At 48.1% G+C, this 26510-nt stretch overlaps 2 protein-coding genes across 4 annotated transcripts; one reads left to right on the top strand and one right to left on the bottom strand.

Moving 5' to 3' along the window:
- Window positions 1-12054: 12054 nt before the first annotated feature.
- On the top strand, window positions 12055-15401 carry HOPX (HOP homeobox). 3 transcript variants are annotated; one of them, XM_010709681.4, is made up of 3 exons: window positions 12055-12205; window positions 12431-12599; window positions 14719-15401. In XM_010709681.4, the coding sequence occupies exons 2-3, from the start codon at window positions 12456-12458 to the stop codon at window positions 14794-14796; spliced, it is 222 nt and encodes a 73-aa protein (XP_010707983.1). In that variant the 5' UTR covers window positions 12055-12205; window positions 12431-12455; the 3' UTR covers window positions 14797-15401. The 3 variants fall into 3 exon arrangements, with proteins under 3 accessions (XP_010707983.1, XP_085078764.1, XP_003205645.1); XM_085222638.1 differs by having other exon boundaries at window positions 12131-12263; XM_003205597.5 differs by having other exon boundaries at window positions 12149-12599.
- A 4921-nt stretch (window positions 15402-20322) lies between these two features.
- On the bottom strand, window positions 20323-25192 carry ARL9 (ARF like GTPase 9). Its single transcript, XM_085222637.1, has 4 exons — window positions 24982-25192; window positions 24727-24895; window positions 21806-21981; window positions 20323-21428 (listed from the first exon to the last, which is right to left on the bottom strand). Exons 1-4 carry the CDS (start codon window positions 25114-25116, stop codon window positions 21249-21251), a joined length of 660 nt encoding a protein of 219 aa, XP_085078763.1. The 5' UTR covers window positions 25117-25192; the 3' UTR covers window positions 20323-21248.
- Window positions 25193-26510: the final 1318 nt, after the last annotated feature.

Here is a 26510-nt window from a genome sequence, read left to right as displayed (position 1 = left end):
TCACCTTGCACATCCTGTGCTTTGGTCCCTCAAGCATCTCAGTGGCTCTGCACTGGACTCACTCCAAGTCCTAAAGTCTTTGTTATTGGGTAGCCCAAACTGCACCCATATCCAGATGTGATCACATCCAGTCCCAATAGATGGGAAGAATGGGAAGAACCTTTTCATTTATTCCTGTTGTTCCACTCCTGCTCGATGGGAAAGACAAAAGAGAAGCCCATGCAGAAAGGTGTGATTTTTTTTTTCTTTGAACATAGAGCTAAGACTCCAATTTATCACAGAAATGCTAGCTCCCTTAAGATGATGTTTATGTGACAGCTCCATTAGTCTTCTCAAATTGTCTGTAGAGGCTAAGCTATTAGAGACGCTGGAGAGATTGAATATCTCTTTAAGAGTTTGCAGGACAGGAGGCTAAATCTCACAGAAGAGGTCATCTCCTCTGACTTTGGCATCCAGAAGTTCAAGTGCCCCTGAGGAGTCGGTGAAGTGAGGGCAATTCATAGCTTAAGCTATGCTCAGGGAGAGAAATGTCTTTTGAGGACAGTACCTTTCTGTCCAGGAAGTATAACATCTGCCTGAGCTGATTTGCTTGGCACTTTTAAGCCTAGCACACTGATAACTGACAAAGCAGTAGCAATAGGTCAAGAGGGAATGGCCTTAAGTTGCACCAGGAGAGGTTCAGGTTGGGCATTAGGAAACATTTCTTCACCAAAAGAGTGGTGATGCACCAGAATAGGCTGTCCGGGGAGGTGGTGTTGTCGACAACACTGAAGGTATTCAGGAAACATAGATGAGATGTGGCACTGAGGGATATGGTTAGTGGGCATTGTGAGGATGGGTTGGGGGTTGGACTTGGGGGCCTTAGAGGTCTTTTCTTAGAGGTTTTTTCCAGCCTTAATGATTCCACAGTTCTATGAGTCCAATATTTTCTGTTCCTTTCAATTCTGATGCAGCTCTCTAAAATGGCTTTTTTGTCTTGCTACAAGAGCAAGGAACACGGCACAAAATGTAAGGTAGAACTATATCCTACTGCAGCATAAGGAAAGGAATGTCACTGTTACACTGCTGTCTCCCAACAGCTCTCTCCTAGACCTTGCTGACTGCTAACAAAACATATGTTTTTTTAATTTTGCCTACAGACTGTAGTTAACATGACACAATGGCATTCTTGCACACCCAGCTGAGCTGTGGGAATGCTGCTGTCCCGTGACAGTTCTCAATGCACTCAGACCTTTGATTTAGCCTGAGAGTCAGTAACACGGGCTGAAAACAGGAGTTAGCTCAAACTGGCACATGTACAATCAAAACAAGCTGCAAAGTGTGAATGACCCCCTACAAGCTGATATCCTACTGCAGAGCTAGTGATCTAAGTGAGTGGTACACATCACAGCAGCACAGAGATGACGCTAAGTTTGTAGTGGGCAGACAAATAAGCTACTTGTAATCATCCTGTGGTCTGTTTGGAGACCTCAGTGGCAAGTTGAGATGACACTGATAACCTTAAGCTCTCCTTGATGCCTTGATGAAGAAACTGTGGAACACCAACAGTGCTGTACAGCAGATGGCAGTGAGAGGCCTGGGGAGTGTGGTCAGTGGAGCATCTGAGAAGGTGAAACAGACTTTCTTCTGCTGCCCCCAGGTGAAAAGATGCTGGTGAAAGGCTGTACATGACTGAAAAGAGACTGAAAAGATTCAGAAAAATAAATACTGTTTTTTGCTAAAATCCAGTCTCTGAAATCAGTGCAGATACAGAGGAAAAATGCACACACAAAAAATGGATTCTTGGCCCAATATCTGTTCTGGAATTGTTTCTAAAAACCATTAACCCTTGGTAGAAATGGTAAAAAAAAAAAAAAAAAGAGAAAGAAAGGGAGAGACATGAACAGTGAGAAGCTCTTGAGTGACCTACACTTCATCACCGGGAAAGCACAAGGAAGCTGCTTCTCACAAAGGACATGAAGGATGTTGTTTCTTCAGAGATTACCAGTGACAGCATGTTGGCTCCAGCTGAAGAGGGTTCAGAAGGTGAGATCCACCTTCAGAGATACTGTCAAGTTCACCAACATGTTTTCTTGATGCTGTAAATGAACAGTATTGTGAATCCTGATCTAGCATTCTTGCCAGAGGATGCTCAGTGATGTCAGGAGCAGCTGGCTGGCCAGGCCCTGATCTTACTGCAGATCCTGCAGAAAAGGCCAGGTCAAAATTTGTGAGGAAAAAGATAGATCAGTTGCTAAAACTTAGCTCTTTGTTTTGTTTTGTTTTGTTTTGTTTTGTTTTGTTTTGTTGTTATCTAAAGGCCAAGGCTAGCAGCTGGCTCTTGGCAAACTGTGGTGTTGCTCTCTCTCCCAGTTTCTCTGCAGGGAGCACACAGCTCTCTTTGCAGTGACAATCACCTTCAGTACTTCTAGTGCTTTCACTTGGAGAAGGTCACTACAGTCCCAGTTATTGGGCATATCTGTCCTTTGGCTCCCCATGTGCTGGGTGTGCACCAGTCTGATTCTTGCAGCTGTGACTGTCTCTGGTGCAAAAGGTACTTTTCAGCATGGAAAAATGTCTTCGATCTCCAATACTTCTTTAACATTTATTAATATTTAAACAATGATATTTATATTTATAGAAGTGATTTATGGCCTTGTAAATGGAATATTTTGCTGTAACGGACAGAAGATGAGCTTTTAGCATTTTCTAAAAGGAAGAAAAGGGCCAAGTGAGACAGCACATGTAAAAGAAGAGAGAGAAGGAACTCAAGGGCACTCCTGCACAATTATGTACTTCTGCCAGCTCCACTGGCACAGGCAAGAGCTCTTCTCAAGGAGAAATTTGGCCATAAGCGGGACACCAGGGACATGAGTTGTCCTTCTACAAACAGGGCTGCTTTCACCACAGATAAAATGAAGCAGATTTTTCACTGCCCCATGCCAATATGCGTGTTCCCACTCAACTCTTTCCAGACACATTCTTGAGTATGAGTGTGTTGCTTGTGCTCTCTGTACTGGAAGGGCTGAGCTCCCGTCTGAGGCTGAGTGCTCCTAACTCTGCAGTGCTAATGCAGCCTCATCACTGTGCTGGCAGAAGACCTTCATGAGAAAGTGACCACAGAAATCCAATAGGAAGGTTACTGCTCTCCAGCAAAACTTTCCTGCTCAGGCTCCTAGCCCATATAAATTCAAACCTGGAATTAACACTGTGCAGTAACCCCAGCTACCTCCACTACAGAGTAGTTAAGAATCACGGCAACTCCCCACAATCTTAAATGGACAAAATAGTCACCATTGATGTACTGGAGAATTTAGCATGACCCAGACTAAACTAAGGCACAGTGCTGCCTTCCACAGCACCCAGGGGTTCTCCTCTCTATAGGAACATGGAAGCTCCCAATAACTGGAAACATCCCGGTGCAATCAAGTCATTCCCATGGCATCAAGGCTGTTTGAGCAATGACGAGTCTACCATGAGCATACCTGCTTTGGTCAGCCGTGTGGAGAAGACTGGTGGCAGCTAGAACCCAGCTAACTGTGACACTTTCAGTTCCAGCAGCAAAAGTCAGGTTTCTACAGGCTAAAACATGTTATAAGTTACTGTCACAGAGGTCTCTGACAGCTGGCAGTCAGAGGAGAGTGCCTGTCTCCACCTCCTGCCCTCCTTGTTGCTGTGCCTGCCCCTGTTCCCACCTCCCAGCAGTGCTGGCAAGGCATCGCTCTCCTCTTGTCTTCCCTTGCAGCTAGTAACCAGACAGCTCTGGGTGATGCAAGCTGTGCTTCTGCATTTCCAGCTGCTGATCTGTGTTCCCAAGCCCTAACATCAGTCTGTTTCAACACTGCTTTGAAACCGAGGAATGGAAACGTTTTGTCTGGGTTTACCCAGCTTTGGAGGCATAGATGGATAAATAGCATTCATACAAATGTTTCACTACAGTTTTGCTCACAGACCTGTGAGCAAGGATTCTTGGGTTCTTCCCCATGCCAGCAGGCACCCACCTTTTGTGCTTACACTGGTTTATGGGAACTGTTGATCATGGTCTGAACCTCTGATTGACCACCTGAGGCAAGCAATGAGTCAGCCACAGGAGCACAGGTAAAGGCAATTCACCTGTATGACAGGAAGAGGTGGAGCCTGACTCCGCCTCTCCTGGATCCCACTTAAGTGCTGACTGCTACTAAGGAAGGATCTCCTTCTGGAGATTACTCCTTGTGGAGTTTATTGTGAGCCTACAACACTGGTAGGCATTTTTCATTTATTATCTTTCCACCACAATAATCCTACTTAGCCTAACCTCTGTACAGCTATTGATTGTACAACTGGCAAATGCAGTGTCCCAGCAGAAACCAGCAGCTGGATCTGCAGGCTTTGGCTGGCTAGGGGCAGTGGTAGAGGCCCTTCTAGCTGGGAAGTATTTGGTCGTCTGCAAGTGCCACAAGGGCTCCAACTGTGCTCCAGCAACCGTGGGTGTTTTACGTGGGGATACCCCCAGAGACAGCCTTCAGGCTTGTGGTGACACCTCAGCAGCTGGTGGTCACCTTACTGCAGGTGCCCAAACTGGTCTGACAGAAACCAAGCTGCTGCTGGCTAAGTGTCACCACCATCGCAAGGGCCAGGTCCCGCCAAGGCCTAGCAGCCAACACCTGCAGGGAAGGGCACCTGCCCAGCCCTTTACAGCCAGCAGGCCACCAGCCTGATGGGAGGACAGCACAAAAAGCCACCTTTTAACCAATGGATGCTTCCCACAGGGCTCAGGGTGCTGATACACCACCCCCAAATAAATAAATAAATAACACCGGAGAAGCCAGGGATGGTGGCTGGTCCTGGTGAGCATGGCATTGATGGATTGCCATTGCGGTCTGGGGACCGCAGAGGGGAAATGTGGTCCTTGTCTCTTGCTGTGAGTGCTGAAGGAAGTACCTGAGCACAGTGGTACAGCTGCAGACTGATGCTCATGGGTGCCTGTGCTCATCCCTCTAACTACCCAAGTCTTTCTGGTCAGCATGTCTGCAGCCAAAGGCTACGTTGGTGACACACTTGTCAGAACAAGTCCCTGCTCTAGTTAGAAGTAAAGTCCCTTCACTGTCCTGCGTATCAGTGTTTGAGTCAGGACTTTGGAAATCTGACAGCTTTGCCCTAAAGCTTCTGACAGGGATGGCTTCTTGTAGGCATCTCCTCGCCTCTCAGCTCCCTGACTTTCACGCTGAAAAATGCACAACCCTTTGACTCACCGGAAGAGCACTTACTCCTCTTCACATTCCTCTCACTCCAGGAGGAGCATAGAGAAAATCTGTTCATCTCCTCCTACCCCTCCCCTGCCTTCCTGATCCCTGGTGGTGGATCCAACATACTCCTGGGCTGGGTACACCAGGCAGCTTGCACGTGTGATGCCAGCTGGCTTTCTACATGCTAGGACTTGCTCTGCCTGCAAGCCATGGCAGTACTGTTGAAAAGCCTCCTGGCAGGAAACTGCAAGCATCAGAGCCCATTTTAGTAACTTCAAAACAATCTGGTTAGTAAGAGGGAGAAAAGGATGGAGAAAGACTGTACCCGAGGCAGAGATTGCACATGGAAATACCAAAGAGATTACACTGTTCTCTCAGAAGTATTGGCACAACTGGAGAAGCAATAAAGCACCGCAGTTTCCATCTGCGTGGCAGTATCCAGTGGACAAAGGAATGGCAGGGATCTTATTGGAAGTCACACCTGGTTTGTGTTTGTTTGGCCTGAATCAGTTCTGGTGCTGAAAAGAGACAGCCTCTGCCCTGCCTACTGAACAAACAAACAAACAAACAAAAAACAACAAAAAAAAACACCCTATAGGAGAGTGCAGCCTGGAGGAGCAGTGGGCAGCCCTGCTCCAGGAAAAGGGATAGCAAAAGCTCCAGGGAAGCTTTGGTCAAGGGGAGTTAGCCATTGTCCTGGAGAACTACAGCAAGGGAACAGCCTGAAGGCATGGCCATGGGGACACAGCATTGCCCCACAGGTGTCCTTGTTCTGGGGAAAGGCTGCTTCAGTACAAAGTTGTTCTATGCATCTTTTGGTGCTGTTTTGCCAGCTTTTTGATCGAAAGATCAATGATTCAATACAGTTGTTGTGTTTCAGAGCCTCCAGCAAAGGCATTTTTTAGCTGCTTGCAACTCTGTGCTTTTCTGGGGCAAGTGGTTTTTTCAGGTAGGAACATCATCAAGTGCCAGAGATATCCTTTGAGTCAATAGTGACCAGTTAGGAAACTAACTGAATGGAAGCCAAAAAATTCTGTAAAGTTGTGTAGCTAGGAAACCCCAGCACATAATTAAAAAAAAAAAAAAAGAAAAGAAAGAAAAACAGGAAAGCAAAGCAGAAGATGGAAGATCTTTTGCAGTCTCCTTCTGCATTTGTGTGTCACAGGGAAAAGGGAAGATTTTGTTCTCCTTCTGATGTTGTTTTTCAGGGGGTGGAGGAAGTTTTGGAAAAGTGCACAGGTCACTTCTCTGCTTTCGTCTCCAACCTTTTTCCATCCTGTCTCCACTCTTCTGTAGGGGGGATATTCAAGCCAGGATGGCCGTGAGCTATGTGTTCATTTCTCCAAACAAAGCGTCTCCAGCCAACATGCTGCTGTAGTGCAAGTACTTGGATGATACCCAAGCCTCTGCGAGATGAGTCCCGACAAGTGGGATGCCAAACATATGCTGCAACTGCCGGCTGCTCACTGCAATGCCATGGCATCATGCAAAATTCTTGAGTGCACATCACACCAGCTGCACTTTTTCCCCTGATGGAAGGAAGACTCCTTATGGGCCTGGAGGCAGTCTGCATGCTGTTTCTTTAATCTGACTCTCCTTTCAAAGGGACTGCACCTGGGGCCAGGATGTTTTCCAGGTGAGGCACGAACTCCAGCAGTACTCTGACTTTCTCCCAGGAAGAGGAATACTAAAGTACTTCAGGATCAGAAAAGCGTTAGCTTTTGCCATGCAGACACAGGCAGTTTCAGGACATGACTTTAGCGTTGTTGCTGCAGGACTCCCAGCAGCTCTGATGCCATTTCAGTGGCACGTCTCAGCCTGAAATACTTCACTGCCAGCGCTCCCTGTGCAAGTCTGGGCTGGATTCAGAGGTAAGGAAAATAGTTCTTTTTTTTCCACATTAAAGACTTTCTCTCTGTTGATAGCAATAAACAATGGAAGAGAGGAGAGAAGTCCTTCCTATTACTCACATTTTTCAGTGTTTGGGGCACTTGCATGAAAGTAAATCACAGCTCACAAACGCAAGCAGAGCAGCTGGGCCTGCACTCCTGTCCCTCCAGCCACATCTCACTGACCTGCTAGCCCCTATTCACGGCAACCCCTGCTCCTCTTGCTCTACACCAGCTACAAACAAGATGTATCCTCTTGGCTGGGTGCTGGCCCAATACAGCACGATTGGGTCTTCTCCCAGGAAGTTCCTCTCCCAACACCACTTACTTTGTCATGCAATATCATTGTAGTAAAAGCACTTCTGCTTGATAAGTGCTATCCCGCTAGGAATACTGACACTGGTTTGACCACACTTTGTCAGAGATCTCTTTGCAGTACCCACGCTTTTGCAATACCTGTGCCTTAGCCCGTGTCTCCCCTCACACTACAAAACTACTCAAAGGTCAGGACGGTTTTGTCTCATTGCTAAACACATGCTAGGCTTTGTGCTTATGTTTGTCCAGCTGCTTCTACCCTGGGGCAAGGCTCCAGCCAACTTCACAGCATTATTTTGCATCCACTGCCAGTTTTCCTTTGTTCTGGCAGATCAGTTCAGCCATTGCAATTGTCAGTCCTTTCTCCATCACCTCTGATTTTCCAGCATCCCCTTCCAGCTGTCTGGAAGCCGAGAGAAAATTGTCTCCCCCTCTTCTCACTCCCTAGGATGCCTCTTTGGAAGCTACTGCCAGATGCTCCCTGTCTTCCCCAGTGAGGGTTGCAGGCTTCCAGGCACTGCCACCTGTGAGAGGACAGGTCTATGGCAAAGGAAGTGTCCCATCCCACTTCCTATACCCTGCCTGCAGCAGCAGCACAGAATCAGGATCTGATCCTATCCTCTCTCAGACTGCCAGCATTGCAGGGCTGACGAAAGCCAAGAGCCTTAGGTCTGGACAAACCATTTACAGGGAATTAAAGTAAGATGAGAAGGAAGCCCTTCCAGGAGTTGGACTCGATGAGCTTTATGGGTCCCTTCCAGCTCAGGATATTCTATGATTCCCCTAAACCCACAGGAAGCAGCCCCTCGGCATGATGCCCCATTAGGAAACTGTCCCCTAGCTCTGCAGTGATGAGCCCAAGCAGCTCCCCATGCCACCCCTCCCAAGGGCCCCGGTGCACGTCTAACTATGCGTTGAGCTCTGCCAAGGAGATCAGTGCCAAACCTGAATTACCAGCCCCAAGAGGAGCTGTGGATCTCAGAAGCTCCTGCGATTTGCGGCAGGTTTTTCAGGCCCCCGCCTGTCACACACATGCAAGTACTTAAGCAGTCACCCAAGGACCTGTGGGGCGTTTCTTTTACACGCTTTTGGTCCCTACCAGCCCTAGGTAAGTGCAAGCTTTGAGCTGGGGATGCTGGGGCAAATCTGCAGCTGGGGATGGGATGGGGGGCAATAGAGGGGCTGACTATTGGAGCTGGAGGGGCCGGAGCAGTGCCGCAGGGCTGTGATGGAAGAGCTCTGTGCTGGAACAGGGGCAGGCAGAGACCCCAGGCAAGGAGCACCATGGGGACTTTTCTCAGCTGCAGCAGCTGCTGCACTGTTTGTGCTGTTCCCATCCAATGTTATCTTCTGAAAGGCTGAACGGACAGTTTACAGGATGCATGACAGGTGGCTTTTCCTTATTTATGGTGGGGTCTGGTTTATTTTTAAAGCCTCAGCCCCACCCTATCCTGTGCACTGTGCTGGCTGATGTTATCCACAGCCATGTTCCAGCTCAGTTGAAGGCAGAGAAAAACTCAGGATGGGACACAGCTCTGCTGCAGAGCAGGAGGTCCTGTTTGCATGGAGAACAGCTCACTGTTTTGATCCCTGCAGTGTTAGTAAATAGCTGCTAGCCAAAAACAGGTGCCTGCATTCCTATTTCAGGCCTGAACATGGGGAGAGCACTGGGGAAGCGGCCCGATAAGCCCAGCAGTGGCCATGAGATCCCACCAGTTTGGCAGGAGTTACTGCTCTGAGAGTTTTCCAGGGGCTTCGGGTGCAGTAAACAGTCAGAAAGCTGCACATCCAGCCAGCTATTGTGTCTGTCTTTCAAAAAAGCAAAGCTGAGCAAAGAGAGATCATCTCTTTTCCAGAAGAGACTGCTTTTTTTTTTGCCAGGGTAGTATATACTGACAGCATGACCAGAGCTTGGCTGGCATCCTGAAGGTTGAGGGGATGCCCTTTCCTGCTTAGGCCGAAGCTGGGAGCCCAGCCCCAAGTGTCTCTGTGGAGGGAAGGTCTACATCCATCCTCCTGCTCCAAATCCACACCTGGTTCAGGTCACACAGGGTCTTCCCAGGCTGATTATCAGACATCCCCAAGGATGGAGGTGCCCTCACGTCTCTGGCTCTGTCCCATTTATGATTCCCCCATCACTCTGAAGATTTTGTTCTCACTAATAAGCTTTTCTTCTGCTGCAGTGTGTGTCTGCTGGCCATTGCTTGTTGTCTGCTCGCTCCAAAGTGGGCCCCATCAGCCATACTAAGAGCAGCAGCTGCTGCCTGCACAGCCTCTGTGTGCACAGCAATGCTGGTTGGAGCACCTGCAGCTCACAGACCCCCTGCAAGCTGCAGCTGGTGGCTATTCTCACATTGCTCCACCTAAAACCAAGACTAAAATGCGACTTCCTCTCTTCAGCTACAGGCACATGTAGCAGACCAAGTGTTTTTGGTGCTGTGGTTTTACTTTGATATCCGGCACACCATTTCTTTTGGGGTGTGCCACCCTCTGTCACAGAGCTGAACAAGTGCCATGGTCCTACAGTATTTCTGAAAGATGTGGAGGTCACTTGCATCCTTTACAGTAGAAAATATATTTTTTCCAATGCAGGAAAAAAAAGCTAGTGGTGGTGCTTTTCAGCAGTAGAGCAGAACTGTTGTGGTTCTCCATCTTTCTGCCAGGTTTAAAGAAATGTAAGCATGAAAACCATCCTTCCTAGACAGGTGAGTGGTCCTGTGCAGCCTAAAGGCCAGATTCCAAGCCTGAGCTGCCAGCAGGTAGAAGACTGTGCCCTATGGGAATACACCTCAGAAACATATAAAGATCAAACAGGAAAGTTAAGAGGCACGCGTTTCTTATGCAAAGCAGTGCATAGAAATTAATGCTCATTAGTGCAGCAGGCTGCAAATGCAGATTTATAAACTACTAGGACCCGTTGCTGCTGGTGGCTTAGGCTAGACACATGATCCGGAGGTGATGGGCTGTGAGGAGCCATTTGGTGGGTAGCGTGGAGTTGATGTGACCATGGAGGAGCAGAAGGACTTGTGGTCTCCACTATACTTGGGCCTGATGGTGAGCCTGCTGGCCATAGTGCTGGAGAGCAGTGCCTCAGGTCCCAAGGAGCTTCTTCCCACGCCTTTCTTGCAGAGAGCCTCCAAAGGGCCTCCAGCTCATGAGCAGCACCCACCAGGCTCCCAGCAGCTCGCAGGACAGAGCTTTACCTGCTTTTTCCCTGTACCTCTGAACCAAGCTTGTGCCGTGACAGTCTGCTTGCTGTTGCTACCAGGCCTGCAGCCAGTGCTCTGCAGGCAGGGACAGCTCAGCTTGCTGCGCCAGTGGCTCAGGACCACCTTTTCCTGGTCCATCCATGACAGTGTCCCCAGCACACTCCATCATGCTTAGGGCTACAAAGATGGCAAAGGGTCTGGAGGGGAAGATGTATGAGGAGAGGCTGAGGTCCCTGGGTTTGTTCAGCACAGAGCAGAGGAGGCTGAGGGGAGACTTCATGGCAGCTACAGCTCCTCACAGGGAGCAGGGAACAGCATGGAGCTGCATTGGGAGGGATGGTCTGTTTGGGTGTAAGGAACAGACTCCCCAGGGTAGTGGTCGCAGCACTGAGCTGCTGGAGTCCTAAAAACATCTAGATAACACTCTCAAACATAGGGTTTGGACTGTGGGTGGTCCTGTGTAGAGCCAGGAGCTGGACTCAATGATCCCTGTGTGTCATCCAACTTGGGATGTTCTATGACTCTACAAAAGTTGCTCGAGCCTTAAGCAACCACTGTGTCACAATCGGTATTTACCAAGTGACTAAAGTAGAGCAGGCTTTCTCACAACCTGCTCTATTTATAAGACCCTATGCAAATGCCAAAGAATCTTTTTATTTCTCAAAACGATCTTCAGCAAAGGAGGCTCAGTGGGGCATTTGCATTTTGGGATAAAGCCTGGGGACAAGGCTCTCCCCAGCTTCTTGTGTGAACAGGACAGCTGGCTCCCTGCAACCTGCAAGGCAGTTTTGGAGCCAAGCCCTATCCCAGCAGTGCTGCCATTCAGGTGAGAGCTCTCAGGCACCCGATATGCCCCAGGGTACAGTGTGGGTTATGGTTATCCTTCAACTGGGAAAATAGTTGGCTTTAAAGCCAACATAGGTTTTGAGGTTACATCTCCAGAGGCAAAAGGAAGGAGAATCTGTGGAGGCAGGGAAGGTGGGCAGTGGGTGGCCCAGCAGAGACATGGGCTGGGCAACAGAAAGCAGGAGAGCAGAGCGAGAATGGCCGCATTTCTGAACCCAGCTCCTCCCCTGCCACCGCCCCACAGCTCAGTTTCAGAAACAGGGAGGCAATTCTCTGTCAAAAGACTTGTGTGTCCTCGGGTTTCAGTTGGCTTGCCTTTCTGCCAGGCGGGAGCACACGTGGAGCCCTGCAGAAGAGAGGCGTGGGGCTTATCTGAAATGTTTTGTTCCCAATGTCTCCTTCATCTTTTGGTTTGTGATTCCCCTGCACAAACTTGCATGGTGGCTGGGAAGAAAAAAGTGAAAACACGGCTGGATGCCATATTCTGTCCCCTGTCCCATAGGATATGTGTGTATATATATATATATATATATATATATATATATATATAAATTAATAACTTTAAACGAACCCTCCCCCACTGCACTCATTGCTGTGACATCACTCCCAAGTGACGCCCAAGTCTAAATACGGCTGTAAACAGGAATCGTCCCCACGGGAGTCACGCTGGCTATAAATCCAGCAGCAGAGAGGCTTGCTGAGCAGAAGAGAGGCTACAGCTTCCTGCCGGCTGGGGATGGTGAGGAAGCACTGCTGGGTGCTGCTGGGCATGCAGCTGCTGCGACAGGGAAACTGAGGCAGGCACTGCCGGGAGGGGCAGGGCTGGGAACGAGCTGTGCCCTGCCTCGGCCAGAGGCCACTGGGGAAGAGGGAGCTGCTGGTCACAGGGATGCCTAAGCTGGGGCTCAGCGAGCATAATCCCTCCAGTCTCAGCCTTGGCAATAACACCAGCACCTTTCTGTAGTGCCTGACCCCACCATCCAGGAGCAATGGCCACAGAAAAGTCAGTGACTCCTACTGAGGAGCAACTAGAGATCCTGGAGTACAATTTTTGCAAGGTGAACAAGCATCCTGATCCCACCACGCTGTGCCTCATTGCAGCTGAGACCGGGCTTTCTGAAGAGCAGACCCTGGTAAGTGTGCACCCCTCAGCCTCCCCTTGGCACTGGCCCTGCTCTCCCCACATGTGCCTCTGCACCCTACACACCTCCTGCCTACCCTGTCCTCTGTTCTTCATCATACACCCTGTATCTTCTGCCCCCACAAATTCGCTGCTGTACCTCTCATGCTACCCCATCACCACCTGCACCCTTTTGTGACCCACATATTCCCTCCTTACACTCTTATACTGCACACTACTGCACCCTGTGTACTGCACCCACAAGCCTTCTTTGCATTACCTACCCCTCACTGCACCCATGAAGCCCTGCTGAACCCTACTTCCTCTTTGCACCCCACCAGTTCCTGCCCCTGCATCCCCAAACCCCTTCCCCTGTAACCGCAGCCACCTGGGCTTCCCAAATCACAGCTGGATGTCCTGTTGGTTTCCTTGTGGCCCCAATTCCCCAACCCCAGGCTGGGCTGGGTGGCTAGCCCTTTCAGCACCTGCTGTGTGTCACTAGCTGGCAACAGGGCTATGCATGCTGTCCATTCCTTCCAACCTAATAGTCCTCATTGTTTCTTCTGAGAGTCCCAGGTACCCAAATGTCTGTTGGTTTTGTTGTAAGAAGAAATTGCAGTCATTTTAAAATAGATGCAGGATAGATACAGTTCCTGCAGGATGTACTGTGGGACATACCCAAGCTGTGCCAGCTCTCCATCACTGCAGTCAGATAGTCCAGCATCCCTGAATGTTATGTTAGGAAAATCTGTCACCCTCTCTGAGAGACATGAAGGCCTCTAACTGTGCCTCCAGGGAGAGGCTGCCTCTGCTTGGGACTTGCTGAGTGCCTTCTGCTCCATCTGGCTGGCTGATGGGTCTCAAAGGCAACCAGCTCCTTCCCAGCACCAGGCTACAGAGCAGCTCTTGTTTTGATGCAGATGTGTTATGAACTTCTAGACCCATAGCAGGTTTCCTGGGTATAGAAATCAAACACACACACAGAAAAAGTTAGCAGCATTTTGCAGAGTTGCCAAGCCTTGTTCTCCCTGGGCAAAGCCAAGGGACAGGAGAGGCAAGCAAGCAATCCCAGTATTTAGCCTGTTCCAGGGAAGGATACTGGGTGTAACACCCAGGGTGCTCCGAGAGTTCTGAAGATGAAAGTCACATTAGGAATAGGATCAGGATTGAGCTGCGATGTGCCAGCATTGCGTATGGCACAGACTCACCACTCCTGACACTCAGAGTGCTTTATTGGCCAGATATAGCAAGCAATTTAATGCCAGTAAAATCAAGATGCAGATGTACTGAGTCAACAGGACATGATGGTTTGGGACAGGAAGTGAAACTTTTTAGGAGGCAGGCAGGCAATCAGCTCGTTGGATGCAGTCTAAGGCAGAGCTAGCACGAGAGCCACTTGCACTGCTCACCATGGTTGTATCATTAGTGACTGGAATGGCTTCAAAAATAGCTGTGAACAAATATAGCAACAGAATGAGCAGCAACAAAGCATGTCACAGGCACATGCCTTAAGACAAGTGCTTCCAGCACATGAGTTACACTTCTTAGAGAAGTGGTGTGGCTTTACCCAACTGCTTTTGTCCAGCATTTCAAATTGCAGCTGAGCTGAAGTGGCACCAGCAGGTCTGGGAGCTGGGTTAGAGATGCCAAGTCATAAAAAATAATGTAGCAATTAATATTACTTGAAGACTAAGATAAATTTTAACCCACCTTAAAAATCTGTTTGTCCTTAAATCTGCAGAGTGTCACTGTGTTTTTCCTCTCAGTCTTCCTGAAGCAAGTTAACTTTTCGCTCCTGTCATTTTGGGTCCTGCAGTGACTGTTCCACTGCTACAGCCATTTATACAGACACTACCCAGGAGGTTTAGCCTACTTACTCTGTTTGCAAGACAAATCTGGATTCACAGCAATAAAATGAGGACTCACATAGGTTGTCAAGGTCTGAAAAGGCCTGTAAGAGATGCACTCACATTTGACAAAACCTTTTGCTTATGAGCACCTTGCTAAAAGCAGCACCCTGAGTTTCCTTCACCTCACTCCACATGCTGGCCCCATCTGCACCTTTTGCAAGGCTTTCTGAAGGTTTGCTCAGCCCACTGCACTCAGTCTGTTGGTTTTTTTTTTCCTTCCAGAAATGGTTCAAGCAGCGCCTGGCAGAGTGGAGGAAGTCTGAAGGGCTGCCCTCAGAATGTGGGTCTGTCAGGGACTAGAGGATGCTGCTCCTGGCCCCATCCATGCTGTAAACGATGGTGAAGATCTTCAGAGTGGGTTTACTTGGGGTTCTTCTGTCACAAAAGGTTTCAAGATACAAAGCAATTCCCTGATATTTAACATAATTTTTATTTATAGAGGATTATATATATATAATATGTATGTATATGTGTATACAGCTTCTGATGGCTGCGTAACTTGCCTAGCAATTCCCATTAATAGCAGCTGCGCAGGCCAGGAAATCTCATGCCCTTGTCCTGGGCTCATGGGAAAAGCTGCCATGAAACATTCAAGCACAGGAGGGAGGAATAGAGATTTCCCTATTATCCCAAGAGGCAAAGCATGCATGCTAGCTTTAGTATATAGAGCATCCAGAGAGGAGGGCGATTGGAAAACTTGATGTCTTGTTCTTGTGATGTCTTGGTTAGTTTAAGGTGCCCATGCCAGCTCTGGATATTGACAAGCTAAGAGCCTACATCATTAACAGACTGAGCCAAGATCCCTTGAATGTATGTCTCACATTTCTGTTAAAGATCACTGAAGGGAGAGAACTGGTCTTTTCTTTGTCCAAAGTGTGAATAAAAACCAAAGATTTTTGGTGAGAGATGCTGTGTTGTGTCCCTGCCCATACTCCCTGCCCCAGAAACGGAAGGCACGCTCTTCTGGGTGGACAACACTTCTCCAAGACAGAGTTAGCAGGCTCTGGGTTTTTCCCCTCTTGCAGGGGAACGCCTGGTTCTAGGGCACCCTCCCATCCATCCACAGCAGCCCATGCAGCCCTGCACACACCCCAGGCGTGGGGTAGCAAGATGCTGGTTGGGGGGTTCCCTGCAGGGTCAGAGGCCAGCTGCCAGCCCCCTTATGGCTGTTCACAAGCCAGAGTGACAGGGCTGGGACTCTCCAGAGGCCAGCTTCTATCCATTCTGGTACAGGACAGACTGAAAAGTAACAAGCATTATTAGCTAGTGACCTTACCTTGTACAACAGGGATCAAAATCCTCTCTTTAGTAGATCAGTGAGTCAATGAGTGGATCCTCTGATAAATCCTCTTCTAGTTTGTGGTCACCTGCCCCTACTACTCCTGAAGGAATCAGCTTAATGCAGGGAAGATTAAGATACACTGACTGGCACTTAAACTGCCATGTGCTCAGGAGAATCCTTATTTTTGCTTATTCATTTATTCTCCTGCAACGGTATGTTCATTTTATCCCTTGCTGGAGAGCATCACTTTCATGTCAGTATCTCCAGCCCTACTGCCAATGCTTGGATTGCCAATGCCAGGCACACTAAACTCACTAGAATCAGATAAAATCATTTTCTCCTGTGCCATGTCCTGCTCAGGCTGTACTGCTCCCATACAATCCAGTAGCCAAACCGACCCACCCTTGGACCCAACTGAAGCTCCAGGTTTGCCCTGTAGAATGTAGCACTAATACCCATACCCAGTAATGCCACTATTCTTGGGCACGGCAGAGATGTTGTAGCATCCCATGAGAGGGTCTAGATTGTCTCTTGGTTTTCTCATGTAAGCCTGGTAAGAACAGTAAGGGTGTGAAATGTGCCTTTAAAAACATATAAATGCATTATGTCTCTGCTGGGACCATTCTTCCCTGTCTAGGAAGGGACACACTCAGCCCATCTCCCCACAGCTGTAAAGGGCTGCTGGCTTTATGCTGAGCACTCACCTTATTAGGCACTGAATTTACTAATGCTGTGCAGGTGTTTGCTGTCAACTTGAAAAGGACCTTCAAGTAATGAGTCTGGTTTTACAGTTCCCAAGGGATGTGCAGAAAGGGTCATTTCATTACACCTCTGAAACCCCTGCAGGGGTTTCATCATTGCCTTTTTCTTACTACACCATTAATGCCTAACTATACCACAGGTATGACAGTAGAAATAATAATAATGTTATGGTCAGGGTGTGCCACGGAAAGTGGGTGAGGTTTTACAGCACGTTAGTGGTAACTCTCACGTGCCCAGGACAAATTTAGAGTTGCTCATTCTGTATGTAAGCAATAGAGTTGCTTCATTCTGTATGAAGCGTGAACTCTTCCTTGGTGGGAGAGAATACCAGGGCAGTCATAACAGCGCAGCAGGATGGTGGGTTTGTGGAGACTTTTTGGAGCATGTTGACACCAATTCACTCTGGTATGTTTAAGGGTTCTCTTTCCAAGTAACTTTTCATCAGTTTAATCCAGTGAACTCAACAGCCCACAGATTTTTTCGCTCTCTCTGATTGCAGGGACATGAATTTGCAAACCTGCTCTTATTGCAAGGTTCTTTTGGGACATGACAGGGAGAGGGGGAAAGCATGTTTCTGTTTCATAACTTGCCAGGCAACCCCAGCAGGTAGGTTGGATGATTAGCCAGCCTAGGCTGCCCAGACAAACAGAAACACCTGTTATCAACGCTTTCATAGACTGCTGAAAGGTGCCATGGGGATAGCACTGTTCCCACAAGGCTTTAGGAGCAAAGGTGAAGATATATTCCTTATAGGGCTTAAAAACTTTGCAATTTTATTTCAGTCCATTGAGCCCAGATGTCTTAGATGCTATAGAAACACAAGGATATAGACCGTTTGTACCCCACAACCATGTATTATGCAGCACTGAAAATGTTCATACTGAATATTCACCAGAACAAAACCACTGATCTAGCACAGTTATCACAGTCTGTTCCTGGTAAGTGTCCCAGGCCTGGAGCAATCGCATGATGTGGGCAGCTGTGGCAGTCCCCACCATGCAAAAAACACAGCAGGTGGGCATTGCTTTGCTGCTTATTATCACCGGGCTCAAAACTCTCAGGGCGCAGAGCCCCAGCAAATGCTTGTTAGACAACAGCTCAGCACCACAAAGACCTTTGTGTTGGCAAGCTGCTGCTACGGCATCTCACTGCAGACCCCCTGAAAGGTGCCTGCTGACTTATCTCCCTGTCACACCTACCTGCTGCAGGCAATGCTGCAAGCACAGCTGCCTGGCACCTTGGTGGGAACTGCCTGCAGGATGCTGGCCCCCTGCCTCCAGGTCAAGACAAGACATGCTCAGGAAAGCAGTACTCTTTTCAGGAGCCAAACAACAGTTTCAGCAGTTTCTGGCTCTTCAAGAGCTTTTCCTTGCAAACATGCAAGGGGGTAAAGGATAATGGCACAAAGTCCACCTCCAGACTAGCTGCATTACAGAGCTGGCATTCTCTCTGCATCAGGCTCATCAGTTTACATACACAGTGAGCACAGTCACATCCAAACCTTACATCAAGTGCCACCCCACAGCCTTGCTGGGACACAGCTTTGCAAAGGCTGTCTCAAGATCCATCTAAGGGAGGAGTCACACATATCTCAGTCAGGTCTCTTAATCATGTGATGATCATAAAACTTTCTCCACTTCTAAGAAGATGAGTTACTTTTTTCTTTTTTTTTTTTCTTATGGTGGCAAGAGCTATGAACAGGCAAACATCCCCACACACGATGGTACCTTCAGCAGTTCTGCAACCTGAAGGAATTAAGCAATACCACTGACAAGAGGAGAGCCCCAGGAAAACATTTGTCATTTGATCCTCCTTATGCTTTCCAGGAGGGAAAATGAGGCCTTGCTGCAGGCAGACATAGAAATACCCCCTTCTGCTGCCCGAACTGCTTTTGAGCTCAATCTCTTGTAAAGCTGTGGAGAGCAATAAAGTTGGCAGGGGCAACCCAGGGGTACTCAGGTGCATACAGTGCACCTGAGTAGCTGGAAGGGGTGGAGTCAGGATCTACCCCTACCCAGACCTCATTTAAGGGTTGGCAGGGCAGGCAATGGGTTCTTGCTGAAGTTCCCTACCTGAGTCCTTCTGAAGGTAAGCAGATTATTTTCTTTGTTTCTATGCCTGTTACATTTGAGGGAATCTTCACTTGCTGCAGCCCAAGACTTTGCTATTCTGCTGTTATTGCTATACTTTCTGTTGCTTTACAGCACCCCACAATAGAGTTTGCCCTCTTGGTTATCAGGAGGTATCACTGCCTCACAATGAGCCTGCAGTCAACAGCACCCCCAGGGACCTTCCTGCTAAGCTGCTACCTAGTCACTCATTTCTGATCTGTACCTGTGTCTGGCATTGTTCTGGCCCAGGTGCAGCATGCTTAATATTCTCCTTTGTTGAACTTCATGCTTGCTAGCTGTCTCCAGTTAGTGCTCCAGTGTATCAGATTCCTCTGCAAAGGCCCCTCTTTCCTTCAAGAACTTAAACAGCACTTTCTAATTTAGTGTCATCAGCAAACCTGTTGAGGGTGTATTCTACTCCTGCAACCAGATCACTGATAAAAGTGGTGAACAAAAGTGGATCTAGAATGGAGCACTGGGGGAATAGTGCTAGCGATCAGCTCACAAGCAGTTGTAGACTCATCCACTACAACCCTTTGAGCTCTGCTATTCATCCAGCTCATCACCTGGCATACCATGGGTTTATCAGACAGATGAACAATTTGTTCAGGGGGATTCTGTGAGAAACAGTATTATAGGTCTTATTAAAAATCCAGAAAGATTACATGCGCTGCCTTTCTTTCATCCACCAAGTGGGTAGTCATATGATAGAAGATCAGATTGCTAAGGCAGGACTTTTCCTTGATGAGTCTATGTTGACTATGCCTGATAATACTTTAGTTCTTTAACTGCCTCTTAATAGCATCTAGGATAATCCTCTCCATAACTTTTCCAGGTACTTAGGTTAGACCAACAGGTCTGTAGTCCCCTGGGTTTTCTTTTGTGCCCTTCTTGTAGATCAGTATAATGCAGCTTGGTAAACTGCTGAGAGGGGTCCAGCTATAACATCTGCTACCTCTTTCAGTACTAAGGGGTCAGGACCCATGTACTTCTGAATATTCAGTGATACAGCTTGTCTCTTACAATTTCAGTACACAACTTCCCTTTCGAAAGGAAAGGCAGGCTTGTAATGAGGAACAGGGAGAAAAATAAAACCAAGCATCGTTTCCTCTATGTTTTGCTGGTCCAGTGTAAATCCCCAAGTAAGCAATACCCGACAGGCCTAGGGCACAGCCTAGACACCCAGCCAGGAAGTGGGAGTTGGATTTTTACCTGACGTGTGAATGTGTAGACAAGTGACAAGAAACAGCAAAGACCGGACAAACTGAATTTAGATACTTGGTAACATCTGCAACATGGGCTGCCTGCCTTTCTGTGTAAAGTAACAAGGCTGCAAAGTCTGTGTATCTCCTTAGGATACAACCACTTGACAGCTCTTTGTATTGTTTTCCCTGGGTTGGTATCCTTGGTCCCTTCCCAGTGCAGCTGCATAGCAATGCACTTGCGCATGCTATGGCAGCTGCTCCTGACTGCAGGGTGCCAGCAGCTGAGGCTGCTGAATGGAGCACAGCTACCTCCCCCCACAGGCACTGTTCTGGATGAGCAACACCACTAACCCACAGTTCCCACTGGCCCGATCTAAGTACCCATTCCCTTTAAACACCATTTCACTGTCCCAGCAGGGCCAGCTGTGTCGTTCCTTGTTGAGGTAAATGAAGCCGAGACCAGTGGTCAGAGTAAAATGTTCTGCTTTATGCATCAGTTCCAAAAGACAAAACTACAAAACCCTTGTATAATAAATTTAATTACAAAAAGTGTTTTTTGCCACACTCTTTGGACTCAGTCACGTGACCAGAGTATAGTTATAGGGATACCAATACTGGGAAAGTAATGCACTTCTGCAACTCATCTTTCTCACCTGCTACGCTAAATCACTTTAAAAAACCAAAAGTTAAATTTCTCACCCATAAGACTGCTTGCTGTAGCACAATCTGGACTAAACCAAAATAAGACACTTAGATGGAATCCTCCACTCTGGTACCACCTTAACTGCTTTCAGTCACTACTTTAAATTATACTTTGCTTACAGGGGAAAAACTAGAACAGAAATACTTAATGTCTTACTGCCTTTGTTTTCTTGTTTCTATCCGCTAAAGAAGTTGCAACCTGCCCAATTTCCAGGAATTACCAGGTTGCCACTCTCTTAAAAGGGAACTCCTGACACTCTTGAGAAGTAGGGTCTCATTTCTAACAGAACAATACTGCTACAGGGTTCTCTAAAACCTGTTATCTATAATCATTTAAACCTGAGACATCAGGACAGTTTACTCACTGGATACAACTTTGTTTCATTAAAATCAGTAGTTGAGCCCAACCCAGCAAGATGCTATCTTAGCCTAAGCTATAAATACCCTTAACTCTGCTGCCTGAGAGTTTCATTTTCCCCTATAAATATGCTACGAATATATTATTTTCCAGAGGTATTTTCAAAATGCTATAAAAACAGATTTTCCTACCAACTAGACATGATTTTCAGAGGAACTACACAAAGAGAAGGAAAAGCTACCTTTACATTTCTGTTACCATGTGGCAAACTGACTGTAGATGAGCACCCCATCTTCCACAGCTGCAAATACTGTGCTGTAGGAAAAGAGCTGTCACTGCACTTCCAAAACCAGCTGTGCTATCAGCTCCTTGGCATCCTTCATGCTGGAGGAGATCTCTGAGCCATCCTCTGCCACGTGGGTACCAAGCAAGAACATCTTCCTCTTGTCTCCAATATCAGACAGTGCCAGAGCATCGTAGATATCTGTGATGCAATATGCACCTTCGAGGTCCTAATACCAAAAAAAGTCAATCAAAACAAGCCTGTTAGTTGCAACAGGGAGGGAAAGGGTCTCAAAATTTCTGGGGGCATTGTTCCTATGTACCTCTATGAGATCAAGATTCCATGCCCTAAAATGCTTTGGAAACAAAATGCTTATCCTTAACTTTTTCCCAAAGAAGTAACAAGAAGCAAAGGTACTTTCTTATTTCACTAAGACCTGCATCTTACAGATCTAAAACTCAGTCTCAGATTACTTCACTTTGTGGTCAACAGATGCCCTCAGAAGCCCCATCCCTCCCCCCTCAACCCACGTGGCCTTAATTGAAGAGCTTTGTTGCTGTTTTCAGAGCTGCAGCCAGAGTTCAGCTAGGTACAGGGAACCCCTACCTGCTTGTTGGCTAGAACCACCACCGGCAGGGTGGAGTTGTTCTGGATCAGTTGATGAAGCAGCTCTTTTGCCACAGGCAGTCGGGCATGATCAGCTGAATCCACAACATAGATGAGCAACAACACTTTGGGTAGGTACATCCTCCAGTACGAACGCAGAGATTCGCTGCCCCCAACTGGAAGAATAAACAGCAGCACAAAATTCACCAAATAACCCAAACAGCACCACACTTGTAAGTGCAGGCAGCGGACCCTGGCGTGAAAACCCAAGGTACTGGGCCTACTGTATGCAAGACTGGAAATAGCTTTATTCCCCCCATCTGACTTCCGTGCAGGCTTATATATGCTCAGAAAAAGTCTTTTCATTGTAAGTTCTGGAGGTTTGTTTTCTATGGTTGCTTTCTGCCTTGTAGGTTCTTTCTCTCAACCTAGATGGGAGAGCAGAAACAGGTTCAATGTCCCTAAGGACTATGTGAGAATGTCCCCACCTAATCAGTCTCCACGCTCCCCTCACAAAACAAAGGAGCCTACAATTTCCAAGAGAGAAACTTAACCCTAGAGTGGAAAGGAAAAAATGAGAATTATGTCAGGGACTAATTCAAAACTCCCATGGCTTTCACGCTGTCAAAGCTGCAGAGGTACCTAGGAAGAAATAAAAATCAAGTTCAAGCAGATTCTTTGAGCTGTCCTTAGGTAGCAGGAGTAATTATTGCACAGGTTACATTTCTACCAGGTCTCTTCTCTGCTAAGCTTTTCACATTCAAAACAAGGGCTTATAACCATATGAAGCCACAAGTCTAAGACTGCTGTTACCATCTGAGGACAATCTGGTGGCTTGCTGAATTTTAACAGAGGCAGGAATAGCGTACAGTATTATTAAGCACTTCAGGCATATTTTCAGCTCTCCAGATCTGTTCCATTCCTTCCAAGAAAAGGTTAGGGAGAAGAGAGGTCCTCTGCAGAACAACACACTCAAGGGTCATGGATGACTTGACTCCAAATGTAACAAACTTCCAAAGTATTATACTTGGGGTTTCCTATGATAGCTTCCTACCTTATTTAGGAATTATTTAGGAATTCTTCAAAATTGACATGCTAGCTAGCTTATATTTTTAATGCCCTAAGTGAATTTGTTCTGTTTCAAAGCAATTTTGCTTTCACTTAAGTCAAAATGATTTAGTAGTTCCAAGAACGCACAAAGCAAAGCAATATTTCCCTGCTAGGGAATATGTGCCTATTCTAATCATAGAATCATCAAATCCTTAAGAGTTGGAAGGGACCTTTAAAGCCCATCTACTCCAACCTCCTTGTAGTGAACAGGGACATCTACAGCTACATTAGGTTGCTCAGAGCCCCATCCAGCCTGGCCTTTAATGTCTCCAGGGATGGGTCTTTGCACCACCTCTCCAGGCAACCTGTGCCAGTGCCTCACCACCCTCACTGTAAAAGACTTTTTCCTTACATGCAACTTAATTTTTCCCTCCTTTACTTTTCTTCATCAGCTCCAGCATACTTGCACGCAGAACTGAGATCTGCCACTGTTGGAATAAGCCCAAGGGCCATGACTGACATATTATTCTTGGGGCTGATGCCTATGACAGTATTTTATAGGCTCCTTGCTATTTCCTTTGTTCAGTGCATTCATACATAGCATAAACCAGGGGTCAGCAACTTACAGCTAACGTTTTTCTTTCCTAAACCAGCAGCAATACAGCAGAAGTCAGGCTCTCCTACCCCTTACAGAGGCAAGATTCAACCCAATCTATATAGTGGTACAAAGAAAAGAGACAATGTTCTGTCTGTCCAGGCCAGCAAGATAAAAACCCTGCTGTCTGCTGATCATAATATGCCACATAATCACAGCGTAGGCTGCTAACCCCTGCTACAGGCAATGGTACAGACTAAGTAACCAGATTAGAGCACCATGCAGATTTACCTGGCTGAAACTGGCCTGAGACATTTCATCTCCCATGGGTCAGATTGCAGCCATCACATCTCAGTCACTACCAACCTGGACCAGAGAGGGAAGGATGACTCAGAAAAATGTTCTGCTGTGGTGTGCGTTGTACTAGGCCTGAGGAATCCCCAAGCAGGTGCAGAAGTACTGTGGGTTTTTTCAGGCTTAGCTAGTACAGAGCACCTCATTCCTAGCAACAATATTGGGAAATACTGGTGTCTGTCTGATAGGTACAAGGAGAGGGGCACAGAATAGGAGCATATCTGAAGCATTTCCCTAAAATGCTTCGCGATTTCCTAAGGCAGGATTACACTCTACCTTAGAGGCTCCATCTTCCCATCCTAAACACTTACCCACATGCCTGGGTGCAGCACGACTCCCGCTGACGGCAGTACTGAGGTGTACCTGGGCTAGTTGCCAAGTGAGTCAGCCAAGTGCTGGTATGAAAAGCAGAAAGGGAAGCACGTGGCCTCCGCAGCAGGCTAGCAAGGATGTCAGCCCTCAGTACCAGGGACTGATGGAATCCAGGGCCCCTGTATCCCCTACCACCTCCTATTGAGGCTCTGGAACAAAAGGCATGCAAAGCTTTCCTTCCTGCCTTTTCCCTTAGTATTTCTCTTCTTTGGTGCTCAAGCCTAACATGAGCAAGCAACGGGAAGCTGTACAAGGAACAGCGGCCGCGCAGGGACACCTCTGCTTTGGACAGGCTTGTTGCCATCACGTTTAGCAGCACTGTCTAAGAGCAGAGCTCCCCACGGGCAGGCTCAGACAGCACAGACCTCCCCTGACAGCAGGCTTAATCTTCTTATATCACCAGGGTCGGGCAACAGAATCTCCAAGAAGAAAACAACCCCAGCTCCATGCTATCAGAGAAGGAGATATGACGGTTCTACAATAGGGGGCTGATCCCTGGGATGCGGGACAGGAGCATCTGCCGCGCTCGGCACGAACGCAGCTCACTCACTCTCCAGGAACTCCATCTGGCTCTCCCCGCTGTTGATGCAGACGGCGTTGAAGCCCTCGGTGGGCGCCACGCTGCGCTTCACCTGGTTGGTGGCCAGCGAGTGGAGCACGCTGCTCTTCCCCGCCCCGTCCAGGCCCAGCACCAGGATCTGCCTGCCGGTCCCCTTCACCTGCGAAAGGAAGGGAAGCGCGCCCGGTCAGCCGGCAGGGGCCTTCCCGCCCCCCCCGGAGCTCACCGCGGCCGGCCGCCCCGTACCTGCTCGGCGGCGGCGGGAGGAGGGCGGCGGGCCCGGCCCCGCACGTAGGCCCATGCCCAGGCCGCCACCGCCGCGCCGCCCGCCGCGGCCAGCACCACTCCGCACAGCGCCGCGGGCCGCAGCCGGCTGCCCATGGCCGCCCCGCGCCCGGCCCGGCCCTGCCCTGCCCTGCCCGGAGGTAGGCGGCGTCCCGCAGCTGGCCGAGCGGCTCCCCCTACAGACAGGCAGACGGACGTGCCTGCAGCGACGAGGCCCCAGCTGGGCGCTGCTGCGGACCTGGAGGTACGCACCGGTGGAAAGAGCCTGGCCTCATCCAGCTGCCGGCTGTAAGTTCGCGATCCTTCCTTTCCTCTTCTCGGCTTCTACAGAACCATCAACTCGTAGATTTACCAAGCCGAAAGAACTTGCATTTTCATCCCTAGCCGCTGTTCTTTGTGAGTATGCCTTATTTTTCCTCTAGGCTCACTGGTAACTTGGTCCTCTGAAACACGAGTTCCACCCTTGGGTAATGTGGGGAGGAAAATAAATACCTCCTCTTGTTTTCTTAAACCCACTGATAAGTTTAAAAAGACCACTATGAAGAATCCTGCAGATGCTTTTAAGTTGCCGGTGAGGTTGTGTATGCCCCCTCCCTGGAGGCATTCAAGGCCAAGCTGGAAAGGGGCTTTGAGCAACCTGGCTAGAGGGAGGTGTCTGCCTATAGCAGGAAGGCTGGAGTGAGATGATCTTAAAGATCCCTTCAAACCCAAACCATTCTATGATTCTGTAAGTTTGAAAGAGCAATGAGTGACAAATAATGTTGTATGCTTTCTGGCTTTTTTGTGAATTTGTTTATATGAAGTCATGGTAACATTTCCACTTCAGGCCTTGGCATCAAATCCTTTCGATGCAGAAGCCTTTACCTCTCAGGTTAACATCTAGCACAATAGCATTTCCCTGAGGAATTATTTCTACCACTGAAAGTCTGTGCACGGGGAAAAAAATGTTTTTGCAACAACTAGAAGTTTCAAGAGATGTCTGAGATTCTACCAGTAGAGTGCTAGGAAGGCAAATGCTCATCCTCAATCTCATCGCCTGCCTCCACTTGAGAAGTGCTATGCTTTTCCAATGCAAACAGCTGTCACAAGCAGCCACCTTGTGTTATCTAGTTCTTGCTTTGCCAAGTCCACTATTAAGAGAGCTGGCTTGTAGGAAAGTGGACAGCGAATCAGCTCAGCTGCCACACAGTTTGATAGTTTAGTTTAGAATCATGAAAGCTGGGAAAGACCTCCAAGACCATCATGTCCAATCCCTACCTACCCCCATCGCGCCCACTAACCACATCCCTCAGTGCTACATCTCCACAGTACTTTAACATCTTTGAGGACAGTGACTCTACCACCCCCCTGGGCAGTCTGTGCCAATGTCTCACTCATTGTAACAGTCTTGCTGTCCTCCTTAGGTTATCCTCTCCCACCTTATCTAGACATCTGTTGTTTTTCAACATCCTATTGCACCTCTGCTGTTTAGTGGTCAGTGACTAACTGGG

Source organism: Meleagris gallopavo, chromosome 4 (assembly GCF_905368555.1).
Source record: "Meleagris gallopavo chromosome 4, MGAL_WU_HG_1.1, whole genome shotgun sequence".
Classification (NCBI taxonomy): Eukaryota; Metazoa; Chordata; class Aves; order Galliformes; family Phasianidae; genus Meleagris; species Meleagris gallopavo.
The sequence above is the reverse complement of the archived record's forward strand: the minus strand, read 5'-3'. Positions and strand labels throughout refer to the sequence as shown.